This window comes from Salvelinus sp. IW2-2015, linkage group LG3 (genome assembly GCF_002910315.2).
Source record: "Salvelinus sp. IW2-2015 linkage group LG3, ASM291031v2, whole genome shotgun sequence".
NCBI classification, from domain to species: domain Eukaryota; kingdom Metazoa; phylum Chordata; class Actinopteri; order Salmoniformes; family Salmonidae; genus Salvelinus; species Salvelinus sp. IW2-2015.
The window spans coordinates 15,906,698-15,923,173 of record NC_036840.1 but is presented as its reverse complement, the minus strand read 5'-3'; the positions used below and the strand labels follow the sequence as shown (position 1 = coordinate 15,923,173).

The following is a 16,476-nucleotide window of genomic DNA, read 5'->3' as shown; positions in this document are numbered from 1 at the left end:
TTTAGACAAGTGTGTCTGGTAAGTGTCATCTTGTAACGCCCTGGGTGTCGGGGGGTGTGAAGTCAGACGCAGAAACAGCAGAGCTTCAATACGGTGCTTCTTTAATGCACAACCGGCAACAAAATGTCCACAGACTATACTGGTGTCATAAACAACTGTTCCAAAACACGGGAGACAAAACCCAGTCCACAATACATATAACCACTCCCGAAATCCAAAACTACCAAAATGAACAATCCCGCACAAAGAAGCGTACGGGCTGCCTGACTAATAAAGCCACACTAATTAACAATTACCTAAACACAGGTGATACAAATCAACACATAAGGAGGGGAGGAAAAGAGTCAGTGGCAGCTAGTAGGCCGGTGACGACGACCGCCGAGCGCCACCCGAACGGGAAGGAGAGCTGCCTCGGTTGAAGTCGTGACAGTACCCCCCTCTGACGCGCGGCTCCCGCAGCGGCCTCGAAGGTCGACCCGGAGGACGAGGCGCAGGGCGATCCGGATGGAGGCGAATGGAAATCCCTTAACATGATGGATCCAAAATGTCCTCCACCGTACCCAGCACCTCTCCTCCGGACCGTACCCCCCAGTCCACGAGGTACTGCAGGCCCCTCACCCGGCGTCTCGAGTCCAGGAATGGCCCGTATCGTGTACGCTGGGGACCCTCGATGTCCAGAGGGGAGGAGGGCCTCCTGCACCTCACCGTCCTGCAGGGGACCAGCTACCACCGGCCTGAGGAGAGACACATGAAACGAGGGGTTAATACGATAATAGGAAGGAGTTTTAATCGAAACACACCTCGTTTATTCTCCTCAGGACTTGAAGGGCCCTACACACTGCGGCCCCAGCTTCCGCAGGGCAAGCGGAGGGTAGGTTTCGGGTCGAGAGCCAGACCCCCCCCGGTACAAACACGGGGGCGGTCAGTGCTCCTTCTTCTGCCTCTAGTAGCTTGTTGAGGGACTCCTGGACGGCCCTCCAGGTCTCCTTGGAGCGCTGTACCCACTCCTCCACCGCAGGAGCCTCGGTCTGGCTCGGATGCCATGGTGCCAGGACCGGCTGGTACCCCAACACACACTGAAAGGGGGACACATTAGTAGAGGAGTGCGTAGTGATTTCTGGGCCATCTCGGCCCAGGAATGTATCTCGCCCACTCCCCTGGCCGGTCCTGGCAATACGACCGCAGAAACCTACCCACCTCCTGGTTCACTCTCTCCACCTGCCCATACTCTCGGGTGATAACCGGAAGTCAGGCTGACCGTGACCCCAGACGCTCCAATAACGCCCTCCTACTCGGGATGTGAACTGGGGCCCCGATCAGAAACGATGTCCTCCGCACCCCGTAGTGCCGGAAGACGTGGGTGAATAAGGCCTCCGCAGTCTGTAGGGCAGTAGGGATACCGGGCAACGGAGGAGACGGCAGGACTTAGAAAACCGATCCACAATTACCAGAACCGTAGTGTTCCCTGAGAGGGGGGAAGATCGGTCAGGAAGTCTACGGACAGAGAGACCATGGCCGTTGTGGAACGGGGAGGGGTTGCAACTTCCCTCTAGGAAGGTGCCTAGGAGCCTTACTCTGAGCGCATACCGAAACAGGAGGAGACATAAACCCTAACGTCCCGAGCTAAGGTAGGCCACCAATACCTCCCCCGAAGGCTCCCCACTGTTCTCGTCACCCCAGGGTGACCCGAGGAGGGTAGGACATGAGCCCACGAATCAGTTGGTCCCGAACCCCAAGCGTACGTACTTACGCCCCGCCGGACACTGAGGAGGCGCGGGTTCCTCCCGTAGCGCCCGCTCGATGTCCGAGTCCACCTCCCATACCACTGGCGCTATCAGCCTCGAGGCGGGGATGATGGAGTGGGTTCGGTTGGTCCTACCTCCGTGTCGTAAAGGCGGGACAGTGCGTCAGCCTTTACGTTTTGGGAGCCGGGTCGATAGGACAGCGTGAACCGAAACCGGTGAAAAACATGGCCCACCTTGCTGACGTGGGTTCAGTCTCGAGGCTGCCGAATATACTCCAGATTCTGGTGGTCGGTCCAGATGAGAAAGGGGTTAGCCCCTCAAGCCAGTGGCTCCACACCTTCAGAAGCCCTGACCACCGCTAACCAACTCCCGGGTCCCCCACATCATAGTTACGCTCCGCTGGGCTGAGCTTACTAGAGAAGAAAGCGCAGGTGTGGGGGCGTAAACCGGGCGCTGTATAGCACGGCACCCACCCCAGCCTCGGAACGCGTCCACCTCCACTATGAATGCCAAAGAGGGGTCCGGATGCGCCAACACGGGCGCATCCGTGAACAGAGCCTTCAACCTGTTGAAAGCTCCCGTCCGCCGCTGCTGACCACCGCAACCGCACCGGGCCCCCCTTAGACAAGTGAGGTAATGGGAGCCGCTACCTGGCCAAAACCCCCGGATAAATCTCCGTAGTAGTTGGCAAAACCAAAAAACCGCTGCACCTCTTTTACCGTGGTCGGAGTCGGCCAATTACGCACGGCCTTAATGCGGTCACTCTCCACACCACCCCCGAGGGAAATGCGATAACCCAGGAAGGAGATGGCTTGTTTGGAGAACACACACTTCTCAGCCTTACGTAATGGTCATGCTCCAGCAGTCTGCAAGCACTTTGCGTACCAAGAGATACATGCGCGGCGTGGTGCTGAGTAGATCAGAATGTCATCGATATCCACAACCACCCCCTGCACGTGCAGGTCCCTGAGAATATTGTCTACAAAGGATTGGAAAACGGCTGGAGCATTCTTTAAACCATACGGCATGACGCAGTACTCATAGTGGCCCGATGTGGTACTAAATGCGGTTTTCCACTCGTCTCCTTCCGAATACGCCACCAGACTGTACGCGCTCCTGAGTCCAGTTTTGTAAAGAACTGCGCTCCGTGAAATGATTCCACCGCCGAAGCGCATGAGAGTAGTGGGTAACTAAACCCCACTGTGATGCATTTAGACCTCTATAATTCAATACACGGACGCAACCTCCCTCCTTTTTCTTCACAAAAAAGAAACTCGAGGAGACGGTGAGATGGAGGGCCGAATGTACCCCGTCCCAGAGACTCCGCGACATATGTCTCCATAAGCCAACGTCTCCTCGTTGGACAAAGGGTTACACGTGACTCTTGGAAGCGCAGCGTTAACCTGGGAATCTATCGCACAATCCCTACCCGGTCGATGTGGTGGTAATTTCGTCGCTTTCTTTTTCCAGAAAGCGATTGCCAAATCGGCATACTCGGGGGAATGCGCACCGTGGAACCCTGGTCTGGACTCTCCACCGACGTGGCACCAATGGAAACTCCCAGACACCTTCCAGAACACTCCTCTGACCACCCCTGGAGAACCCCGTCTCCACGAAATATTAGGATTTGCTGCCGTCCAACCAGGGAATACCCAGCACCACTTGGAAACGCAGGCGAATCAATAATATAGAGACTGATACGTTCCCTATGATTCCCCTACGTCACCATGTCCAGGGGAACTGTGGCCTCCCTGACCACCCCTGACCCTAATTGCCGGCTATCTAGGGAGTGCACGGGAAAGGAGAATCTATCGGCACAAGCGGAACGCCCAACTTACGGCGAGTCCGCGATCCATAAAGGTTCCCAGCTGCACCTGAATCGACTAGTGCCTATGCTGGGAAGAGGGGAAAAAAATTGTAACCCTCATACCCCCTCATGGAGTCTGTTTCTGACCGTTTGACAGACACATGCACATTTGTGGCTGCTGGAGTCATTTGCAGGCTCTGGCAGTGCACCTCCTTTGCACAAGGCGGAGGTAGCGGTCCTGCTGCTGGGGTTGTTGCCCTCCTACGGCCTCCTCCACGTCTCCTGATGTACTGGCCTGTCTCCTGGTATCGTCTCCATGCTCTGGGACACTACGCTGACAGACACAGCAAACCTTTTTGCCACAGCTCGCATTTGAATGCCATTCCTGGATGAACTGCACTACCTGAGCCACTTGTGTGGTTGTAGACTCCGTCCCTTGCTACCACTAGAGTGAAAGCACCGCCAGCATTCAAAAGTGACCAAAAACATAGACGAAGCATAGGAACTGAGAAGTGGTCTTGGTCAATGTGTGTGTGTGTGTGTGCGCGCGCGCGCGCGTGCGTTCACGTTTGTGCAAGTAGAAAAAACATGTTGACTCACCCTACTTATTGAGAAATTCCAATGCCATCCTCCTCCTATGACTCTGTCATACAGTTCACACTTTTATTTTTTGTTGTCCTAGGCTACCTGGCTAAAATGCTTGCTCACTGGCCTAACTTCCTGTCATGTGCAACATTAGTTAGTTAACATTAGCCTTCTACATCTAGCTACATATTGAACTTCATCCTCTCAGTCCAGGGGAACAATGTATGAATTTATGGTTGGATCAGAATAGCTGTTATAATCATTGGCTAGTACGGAGAATTAAGTCATCCCTATTTCCATCCATGGCTAATTTAGGAAAGGGACAATTTTATCTAGCTAGCTAGCCGCTGGCTAGCCGACCCTAAGCACACAGCCAAGACAACACAGGAGTGGCTTCTGAAAATAGCTATGCAGCAACGCTCCCCATCCAACCTGACAGCGCTTGAGAGGATCTGCAGAGAAGAATGGGAGAAACTCCCCAAATACAGGTGTGCCAAGTTTGTAGCTTCATACCCAAGAAGTCTCGATGCTGTAATCGCTGCCAAAGGTGCTTCAACTAATTACTGAGTAAAGTGTCTGAATAGTTACGTAAATGTGATATTCTGTTTTTAAATAAATGAACAAAGATTTCTAAAAACCTGTTTTTGCTTTGTCATTATGGAGTATTGTGAGAAGAAAAAAACGATTGAATACGTTTTAGAATAAGGCTGTAACGTGGATGTGGAAAAAGTCAAGGGGTCTGAATACTTAGGTAGACACCATCTAGAAAGCTTACACTAACAAATTGCTGTACATTTCTAACAAAAAATGTAGTTAGCTACTGTAATTATATATTACAGTACTGTAAAGAGCAATGCATTGTGGGGGCTCAATGGCATTCCGCTACTCCTCTGTAACATATTTTGTGGCGTGCTTTGTATGAGGCTATATTTGTTGTACCCGTTAGTGTGAATGCTGTACCCCACAGAATACAGAGCAATACCATATTTTTTCAATCTAAAATCTTTGATCTGCAAATCTACAGTAACTTCCTGGCTACTGTGCTGCCAGTAATTTGCTCTAATTCAATAGCACCACACAGAATACAGTACCATACTGTATTTTCTGAGTGCCAAAAACATTTTGTGGGTGCATGATATTGTTGTTTCTGCCTCATTAAAATGTTTTGAGGCGTGCCTTGTAAGAGGCTATATTTGTTGCGCTGTTAGTGAGAGTGTTGTACCAATTGAACTGAAATGTGGTAGTAGTTCTCTAACAATGTAATGTGTATAAGGGACATATCAGAGTGGCAGCAAGACTCAAATCTTTAATGGTGTGAGTGTTTAGTCCCTGCCACTTTACAAGTGCAAGTGATATAAAGCACCACATATTATTGGTATGCTGTAATATATGATTACATATTCACTGTTAGCAATTGCTGTAATTTCTTTACATGACAATTTAACAAAGTACTGTATTGCTGTTTTGGTGTATATTTACTGTAGCATTCTGTAAATTACGGTGCACAGTGGACACATTTTGTGAGAGGGTAAAGAATTGCTGGCTCATTAACCTATTTCGGGGCGTGCCTTGTAAGTTGCGCTATTTGTTGCAACCTTTAGTAAGAATCATGTACCAATTTTAATTATATATAGTAGTAGTGCCCTAACACTTTTGTATGGTTATAGGGGACAGATCGAAATGTCAGCAAGYTTTAAAACCTTTAAGTTGAGTGGTTTGCTCTGTAATCACAGCCAGTTTGGCTTTGTTTAGGCCTCTATAACTGCAAGTGATAGTAAAACGAAATATTCTGTAATATACAAATGCCTAATATCTAACCTGCTTGCACCAATCCCATGTAATTACAGTCAACTACTGTTAAATACTAATATTAAGTTTACAGTAGCATTTAATTTCTAACAGTATAGTAGGATAATTTTACACTATTGTGATGTCTTTTTAATCAACCTTAGTGTAATGCACTGATTGTAAATTGATTTGGACAAGAGCGTCTGCTAAATTATGTAATGGGAGYAGGGCTGATAATCGGCAGTAATGAGTAATCTGACAATTTGACTGTCTGATCTGGAAGAAACTGTGGGGTTCATCCAGACTACTCCATACCATTGTTTTTCTCCCTGTGGCCTTCTTGGAMAACAGCCACTAGAGTAATCACATTGTGGCATAGCATCCCTAAGACTCATTGAAGAGGAGAGAAGTGTTTGACTGACAGAGGTGACACTATCTCTCTCGCTCTCTCTCGCTCTGTCTGACCCTTGGGTGATTTTCACACACACAAAGACACACACACACACTCACACTCACACACAGTGAACAAGGTTTCTGCTCTGAGCAGTAGATCATGAGTATGGGTGATGCTGCTACATTTGCAGAGCAGACACCCACAGACTGGTGCTACAGTGAGGTGCAAAAGTATTTGAACAGTGACAGTTTTTTGTTGTTGTTTCGGCTTTCAGCACTTTGGATTTGAAATTATACAATGAGTATAACTATAAGTGCAGACTGTCAGCTTTAATTTGAGGGTATTTCCATCCATATCGGGTGAACCATAAAAATATACAGCACTTTTTTTTCATAGTCCCCCCATTTTAGGGAACCAAAAGTATTTGGTCAAATTCACGTATACATATAAAAAATATATAGATTTAACTAGGCAAGTCAGTTAAGGACAAATTCTTATTTACAATGACGGCCTACCCCGAACATGCTGGGRCAATTGTGCACAGCCCTATGGGACTACCAATCACAGCCGGATGTGATGCAGTCTGGATTCAAACCAGGGACTGCAGTGACGCCTCTTGCACTGAGATGCAGTGCCTTAGACAGCTGCGCCCCTCGCGAGCCCACATAATAAACTTAGTCAAAAGTTTATTATTTGGTCCCATATTCCTAGCACGCAATGACTACATCAAGCTTGTGACTGTACAAACTTATTGGATGCATTTGTGATTTGTTTAMGTTGTGTTTCAGAATATTTTCTGCCCAATAGTAAATAATGTATTGTGTCATTTTTGAGTCACTTTTATTGTAAATAAGAATAGAATATGTTTCTGAACACTTCTACGTTAATGTGGATGCTACCATGATTCTGGATAATCCTGAATGAATTGMGAATTTTGATGAGTGAGAAAGTTAGAGGCACAAAGATCATACCCCCAAGACATGCTAGGATAGCATTTTGGGGGGGGATATGATACAATATTTTTGCCTCTGTAGCTAGATTTTCATGTGAATATTCTAAAAAAAAAGATATGCAATTTTTCCCACCAGTGGGGTGTTTCCAGCAAACCGACTTGTTGCAGATAAAAGTCAGTGTGTGATGACATAGTCCACACAAAATGTACTTTTTTMCTTAAGTTTTCATATGCCGAATACAAATCTAAAGTTRAATGTGTTTCCATCGCATTTGTCACAGAAACTGTTGCTTTAAATAGCAAATGTGTCTACTCTGGTGTTGACACGTGCACTCTTGCCAACAGCTCGCAGATACAGTGCGTGAAGGCTGTGCGGATAGGCTAGCCTACATGATGAGATTTATTATGGATAAGAGAGAAAATGTTTGTTTTTGTCAAATGGCAGTCAAGCATCGATCAATATGTCACCAGAATAAGACCCTCAATATTTATTGGAAAGGAGCATCAACATCGCCGTGCACTTTCACCTACCTGTGAAGTTCATCATAACTTATTTAATCTGTAGCATAATAAACTGCATGAGTTGTTGTAGTGTAGTTGTAGTGGGAGGACCACACACCATATCATCACATGACTCCAAGTTTATTTCAATATGATGGTTATTATATCCATATTTGCCTATAAAGGCATTTTCACCGCCATTTCTCGCATAATTCATTTTACTGACACAAAAAGATCCCACCATGTCGAACGATCATATTACAGCATCTGTAGGCATTTATAAAATTGGACCMAAATTTCCTGTTTCCATCACAGCTGTCATAATATTTGTTTTTTATATACGGTATGACTTTACTCGCATAAAAACTGTGGATGGAAACGTGGTTTGTAACTTTCTCACTCCTCATTGATCATTGTCTCTACTAACCTTCTCCAACCTCGCCCTTTTCCCCCTTCTCCCTGTCTGTTTCAACCAACCTCCCCCTTCTCCCTGTCTGTGTCAACTAACCTGCCCCTTCTTCCTGTCTGTCTCAACTAATCCTCCTCTTCTGATCATTCATTGGCAGTATTTCTATTTTAGTATTTTACATGTATTTGAAATATGTATTTAAATTACTTCTAAGTATTTTGTAATWTGAGTAACATTGGGCTGAACAACACTTCAATGTATTTTATAACATGATACTTTCGGGAGCTGTAATTTCTTTTATATATAGCGGTTCATATTTTGTGGCTCCCTTTCACCCTGCATTGGTATCAGAAGTCTGATGGCACTATGGTATGATAAGAGTGTCTCCTAAATGAACTAAATAAAAAAAGTARATGMAAAATTGAACAATTGCAAAGCATGCTGAGTATTATTCTAATMAGCTCCACCCTCAAACAAGGCCAATAATAATACCCAGTGTACATTGCTGTTCATTTAGGTATCTTCATTTTCACATATACATTTACATCTTGGTCATTTAGCAGACACTCTTTTCCAGAGTGCATTCAACTAAGATAGATAAATAACAACATATCACAGTCATAGCAATAAAAAAGTTAATGTAGACTGTTACTGGTATGCCATCAAMCCCTGGGATWTTTCCAGATTGTAAGGATTTAATAGCCTCAAAAAGTTTTTCCTCTGTAATTTGGCCTTCGCACTGATCTTTCTGTACATTTGTTATTTTTCAATATTTTTGTATTATTTGGAAATCATTTGTTACTGTAATCTTCATTCAGTGGGAGAGGATGAGATGGAAAAGAGAACATCTGCTTAAAATATTTTGCTTCCTCTTTTAAAATATAATTTGGACAATCATAGATGACTCCGTCTTCAGTAACGAGTTTCTGCAAATTATTTTTGTTAGCGTTCCTGTGTTGGAGATTCAGGAAGAATGTTGTGTATTTTTCTCCATATTCCCTCCAGTTTGCTTTATTTTTGTAATAGATTACATTTAGATCGTTCTTGAATAAGTTCCTCAAGTTCTTTTTGTTTTTCTTCTGACTTATTTTGTATCTCTGTAGTATCCTTTTTATTGCTATCTACCAGTGCTATTAGTTCATGTATTTCCCTTGTTAGTCTTGTCTCTTTAGCCAGAAACGTATTTTTTATTATTGATGAATATATTATATTATTGAATTGAATGACCTCTGAAGGTACATTTGAAGATATCCCAAACAATAAGTGGATTTGCTGTTCCTATATTATACTGGAAAAATTCAGTTATAAATTTTTTGTCTAATTTAAAAATAAATTGCCCTCCAGTAAACTTTGATTAAATTTGCAATATCCCCGTCCACATGGAAATTCTATAAGAGTTATGTGAGGGCCAATTAGATGATGATCCGATCGCATTCTGTCTCCTATTGAAACTTTTTTAACCTTTGATGCAAGAGAGAAAGAGACAAGAAAGTAGTCAAGACGACTAGCTTAATTAAGTCTCCTCCATGTATATCTCACTAGGTCTGGATTTTTTAGTCTCCAAATATCCACTATTTCTAATGTGTCCATAATATTTATGATTTCGTTAAGGGCACGGTGATGATAGTTTGTAGAGTGATTTCCTTTATGGTCCATTGAGGTGCTTAACATCCTACCATAATTATTTGATAATTTGTTGCCTGTAGGTTCAATAAATTGGTATAAATATTTTCGAAGAAGTATGGATCATCCTGATTTGGACCATATAGATTAATGAGCCAAATCTATTTTTCGATGACTTTCATATTCAAAAAGATCATTCCTAACTATTTGTACGTTCAGATCGAAGTTTATGTTAATTAATTTCATCACACCTTTTGAGTTTGTTTGTCCATGACAGAACATTATTTCACCATCCCATTCCTTTTTCCACGCAACTTCATCTAAGGATGTAGAGTGAGTTTCCTGTAAACAGTATATGTTATATTCCTTTTCCTTTAGCCATGTAAAGACTGATCTTCTTTTTTTATAATCTGCTAAACCGTTACAATTATAACTGGCTATACTTATTTCACCCCTTACCACAACTAGATACTTTTTTCAGTCTAAATTGACCATAATTAGTGCTTGTAAAGTTACTGCCATCAGAGGTATTATGAAGGTCAAAACTAGAGCTTTCAAATGTCTGATATTTAGAATTCAAGAAATAGGTTCTAGCAATATGTTTTATTCCCTTGCCTGTTTGCCTGTAAGCCAATGCCACAGATGTTTGAAAAGTGAGACAAAATATTATGTGTGTAGTAAATCTGAGTAAGTTGATGTGTATGATATTGGATGTGATTTAGTGAGAGTGTGTACGATGTCTGTATAAGAGTAAGACTATAATGTGTGCTGTCCAAATAAATNGTAAGTTGATGTGTATGATATTGGATGTGATTTAGTGAGAGTGTGTACGATGTCTGTATAAGAGTAAGACTATAATGTGTGCTGTCCAAATAAATAATAACCCCGCCAATTTGCATGGTTGAGTGTCTATGTGTGTAACATGTAGTGCGTATAGCCTTAATATTCATGGTGATAATTGTAATCAATATCGTATCACCATCATAGTTGCAATTAAATGTGCTAAGGTAAAAGGATGAAAACTCATGAAAGAACTCTTAGATGGCATCTCCCTATAGGGGAAGGACGAGTCAGAGCTGTGCGTTTGCACGCTCATGTTTATCATCTGTTGCCTGTACGGCTGTAACTTCTGGATGCTTTTCCAAGACCAGTTAATTTTTTCCCCTGCTACACTCCTAGAAACAAAGGTTTAGATTTGTTCTTAAAGGGGTACAAACACTAGTCACTGTAGTGGTACCATGTAAGATACACCTTTGTACCTTTAGTTATAGGTACATAATACTTCAGATGTTTCCTTTCTTACATATAGTCCACAGGTACAGAATAATGCCTTTTATAATAGGTACATTTTGCCTTTGTAGGGTACCACCACAGTGAAAGAGCCATTTATTTATTGTAAATGGCAAAAATGTACCTGTGACCACTCTACCATAGACCACTTAAACTGATACAACACTTCCACTAACGGTTGGCTAAAAATAACTGACTGAAAGCCACGCCTCCAATATAATTTCCCAGTGTGCCTTGCCTTTTCAAGTGAATTGTTAATTTCCACCCATGACAGTTTTTTTGTGACGGTTCTTAATTCGTTCATTTTCAYTCCTGTGGCCTGAGTGAGTTCCTAGACAAACAGCATTCAGATGTAACTCTTTATGACAAATTACATAGCTCATAAGGCCTTATTTTGAGGCCTAGTTTTACCCTAATTCAGTGGCCTGAAACTCATGGTTTACAGGTCATATCAGGCTTGTAAGTAGTTACCCTACCTGCAAGTCACATTATTCTGGATTACAAAGTGATGTGTAATTCCTATTGGACTCCAGCCAGAGTTAGGCTATCCAACAGTTGGAATTTGTATGACTGCCAGCGTTAGAAACATACAGGAGAGTACCTAAGCCATTTAAACTGGAACTATTTCAATAACGAGTGCAAAATATCCGACTAACTGATTGGATTAGTTGAGAAAAATGTATGTTATTTATCTTTGTGTAGCATAAGATTAATCAATGTATATGCAAAAGCACAGATATTCAAAAAATAAAAAATCTACCTTATATAGAGCATGCTGGGAAATACATATTTGCCTTTTAAGATACCGCCACAGTGACAAAGCTGTTAGTTCCTTTTAAGTGGAATAAAGTCCTCATTGTACTTTATGATGGATATTGAGGGTTCACAAAATATGTTTGTACCCTGGGAAACAGAAATGTACCTTCACCTTGGAGTGTGATTGTTCCATTTTTATATTCAAAATATTGGTCACAYAAATGTACCATTTATACTAGATTATCCATACAAGTACCCAAAAGGATACCAAACAGAACGATGTGAGATCATTGTGTGCCTCTGAAGGTACATGATGTGTATTTTGTYCAACCGGGCTCAGTTTTTAAAATATTATCTAATCGGATTCGGCACTCGGATAGGATTAAATGCATAGACATACAATGAATAGAATGGGCGTATCGTTGACTAGAATTGGGACYCCCATTCTATTCATTATATTTCTATGCATTTAATCCTATCCAATTCCTGAAATCCAAATCAGAAAACTTTTGGAAAACTGGGCCAAAGGAACTATTTGTAGCCTAACCGTAGGGTGAAAAAAATTGGAGTTGAAGCGTTTTTGGATAATTGATGTTAAAGGTTTAAAAATTGCATGTTTATTAAAACCCTTTTTTTCAATAAATTATTCAGTTGTTTGAAAACCCTGTTTGTAAGCTTTTAAATTATATCAACGTCTAATGGTAGGGTGGGGAATGCAAAATGGTTCAACTTTGAGCACCTCTATATCCTTAATGTTTTGTCATTCAGTTAAAAAATGTAACTTTCTGACCAATTATACGCATGGCAAGTTTTGTTCAAATCAAATGGGGTGCGGTCAAAAAGTGATTACAATTAAATAGAATGACCCCTTACCCTTATTTCTAAGAGTGTAAGTAGCTAATCCTGTGTGTTTGGTATGTGCTCCCCTCTCCTCCAGGGTGATAAACGCAGGTAAGAGTTCCCTGAATGAGGACCAGGCGTGTTGTGAGGTGGTGGTGGTGAGAAAGAGACCAGGAGACTCCACCACCCCCATTAAGACCCCCACRGCCAAGAGAAGATCCTCGCTGCCCAACGGAGAAGGCCTGGGGTTGAAGGAGAACAGCGCTGTGAGAGACAGAGGCAAACACACACATGCAGACACATGCATGGGTGCCCATACATTTACAGTGCATTCYGAAAGTATTCAGACCCCATMACTTTTTCCAAATTRTGTTACGCAACAGCCTTATTCTAAAATMTAATWAAWAAAAAAATATCCCTCATCAATCTACACACAATATCCCATAATGACAAAACAAAAACAGGTTTTTAGAAATTTTGCAAGTGTATTAAAAATAAAAAACAGAAATACCTTATTTGCATAAGTATTCAGAGCCTTTGCTATGATACTCAAAATTGAGCTCTGGTGCCTACTGTTTCCATTGATCATCCTTAAGATGTTTCTACAATTTGATTGGTGTCCACCTGTGGTAAATTAATTTGATTGAACATGATTTGGAAAGGCACACACCTGTTTATATAAYGTCTCACAGTTGACAGTGCATGTCAAAGCAGTAACCAAGCCATGAGGTCAAAGGAATTGTCCGTAGAGCTCCAAGACAGGATTGTGTCGAGGCACAGATCTGYGGAAGGGTACCAAAACATTTCTGCAGGTCCAAAAGAAGGTCTCAAAGAACACAGTATCTTCCATCATTCTTAAATGGAAGAAGTTTGGAACCACCAAGACCCTTCCTAGAGCTGGCCGCCAGGCCAAACTGAGCAATCGGGGGAGAAGGGCCTTGGTCAGGGAGGTGACCAAGAACCCGATGGTCACTCTGACAGAGCTCCAGAGTTCCTCTGTGGAGAAGGGAGACCCTTCCAGAAAGATAACAATCTCTGCAGCACTCCACCAATCAGGCCTTTATGTGGTCAGACAGAAGCAGCTCCTCAGTAAAAGGCACATGACAGCCTGCTTGGAGTTTGCCAAAAGGCACCTAAATACTCTCATCACCATGAGAAACAAGATTCTCTGGTCTGATGAAACCAAGATTGAACTCTTTGGCCTGAATGCCAAGCGTCACGTCTTCACCAACCCTACCGTTAAGCATGGTGGTTGCAGTATTATGCTTAGGGGATGTTTTTCAGCGACAAGGACTCTGAGACTAGTCAGGATCGAGGGAAAGATGAGCAAAGTACAGCGAGATCCTGGATGAAAACTTGCTCCAGAGCGCTCAGGACCTCAGACTGGGGCAAAGGTTCACCTCCCAACAGGACAAAGACCCTAAGCACAGCCAAGACAATGCAGGAGTGGCTTCGGGACAAGTGTCCTAATGTCCTTGAGTGGCCCAGCCAGAGCCCGGACTTGAACCACGATCAAACATCTCTGGAAAGACCTGAAAATAGCTGTGCTGTGACGCTCCCCATCCAACCTCTCAGAGCTTGAGAGGATCTGCAGAGAAGAATGGGAGAAACTCCCCAAATACAGGTGTGCCAAGCTTGTAGCGTCATATCCAAGAAGACTTGAGATTGTAATCGCTGCCAAAGGTGCTTCAACAAAGTACTGAGTAAAGGGTCTGAACACTTATGGAAATGTGACATTTCTAAAAACCTGTTTTTTGCTTTGTCATTATGGGGCATTGTGTGTAGATTGAGGGGAAAAAACTAGTCCATTTTAAAATAAGGCTGTAACGCAAAAAAATATGGAAAAAGTCTAGTGGTCTGAATACTTTCCGAATGCTCTGTACATACACACACACTCTCTCTGTCTCTCTTTCTCTCTCTCTCTCTCTCTCTCTCTTCCACACATTCTCTCTATCTATGCGTAAGCACACAGACACACTTGTCTCTTTCCTTTAATCCATGATACTGTTGAGATTTAACCCAGAGGCCATGCACATCCACTGGCCTTTCTTTTTCTCAGAATCCTATACCTTCTCTAGAGAGGATGTCAGTGGTCTCTGATCTACTGCTTCCTGTGTTGCCTATTGCCCTGAGCAGGCCGGGGTGACTGTCACTCAGCCAGTGCCAGCAGGCACATCACAGCGCTGCTCAGTGATTGGTTTGACCTCTGTAGCGTACACATGTGATTGGTCAGAGTGAGTCATGATGCGTTACTCCAGTATTGCTGTCTTACAGAGCGAGCTCGTTACATGACTCCTACAAAATTACAAAACAAACCGAAATGTCTTAACACCAACATTTCAGCTTTGTTTTTCATTGCTCTTATCCACTCATGCAATACATTCCCTTCATCTTTTCTGACATAGTTTGAATGCTTTTGTATTTGAAGCAGCAGGGTACACATGTAACCTCCAGTTGTTTGATACCATAATTGCCTCTACTCTGACATAAGTGCCTCACCTTTTTTCACAGCTGTTGAATGGGGCTTGTTGCAAACCCACAGTGCAGAGAGAGAGAGAGAGAGAGAGAGAGAGAGAGAGAGAGAGAACAACCCTTATGTACTGAATGTTCAACAGGGGTCATTTGTCATTCAAGCAACTCTTTCTCTCCCAGTTGATTACTTAGTGCTCTGAGAAGCTGTGCTGATGTATCTAATAATAGCAGGCAAGTCCATTGAAACACTACTGTGGGTGAATGAGTGGGGATGGTTTAATGTGTATACTCTGATCCTCTTATAGAGCCCTTCTAGGGACAAACAGACAGGTTTCTGGCAAGTTTGGCTCTTGGCCAGAAACACATGGGCCTGGTACTACATTGACTGGCACGATAGACTTTGTACATACTGTATTAAAGCAACGGCTGGTCAGTAATAACTACGGTAGTTTGATAACCCATTTAGAAATCCTCCCGAATGAAGGATGAACTGTGAATACCATGAACGTAATCATTTTAAATGAGATTAAGCATATTAATCTGACATGCTCCCGCCGGCCACCTCCAGGAAAATATTTGATCAAATTAAACACACAATAGCCTCCTGAGTGGCGCAGTGGTCTAAGGCACTGCATCGCGTCACTACATACACCCTGGTTTGAATCCAGACTGTATCATAACCGGCCGTGATTGGGAGTCCCATAGGGTGGCGCACAATTGGCCCAGCGTCGTCCGGGTTTGGCCGGTGTAGGCCATCACTGTAACTGACTTGCCTAGTTAAATAAAGGTTACATTTTTTATTTATTATTCTGATAGCAAATCTATGCTATCAAGGCTATTGAAAAATAGACTACAAAGTATCCATTCTATTCTATTTCTAAGCAAACATATTTATATTGTATCCCCCCCACACACACACACACCCACAACGCTACAGGACTCAGAGAGTCTGGTATTCTACTACTGGGCATTGTTCGACGGCCACGCCGGCTCCGGGGCTGCAGTAGCGGCCTCCAAGCTCCTCCAACACCACATCGTTGAGCATCTCCAGTCTGTCCTCGAGGTCCTAASGAACCATGCCGTTTTACCGCCCACCATCTTCGGTGAAGAGTCTAACCACCACATGACCCCCGGGATCCACCGGGCCACCCTGACCCGGGCCGCGTCACTCCGTGGAGCCACTGGCGCCCCCAGCACCCCCTGCACCCCTCCACCACAGAGGTTCTTCACAGAGAAGAAGATCCAGCACGATAGCCTGGTGATGGGAGCCATGGAGAACGCCTTCAAGGAGATGGTGAGTACCTACCATGGCTG

The 16,476-nt window shown here is 43.5% G+C and overlaps 1 protein-coding gene across 1 annotated transcript in view; it reads left to right on the top strand.

Annotated features, from left to right (window-relative positions):
• Window positions 1-16,476, top strand: part of LOC111951490 (protein phosphatase 1H-like) — a 54,828-nt gene that overhangs the window by 7,098 nt on the left and 31,254 nt on the right. The window contains exons 2-3 of the mRNA XM_023969619.2: window positions 12,788-12,956; window positions 16,100-16,456. Of these exons, the coding sequence (XP_023825387.1) occupies window positions 12,788-12,956; window positions 16,100-16,456 (526 nt within the window). The remainder of the gene's footprint in view (window positions 1-12,787; window positions 12,957-16,099; window positions 16,457-16,476) is intronic.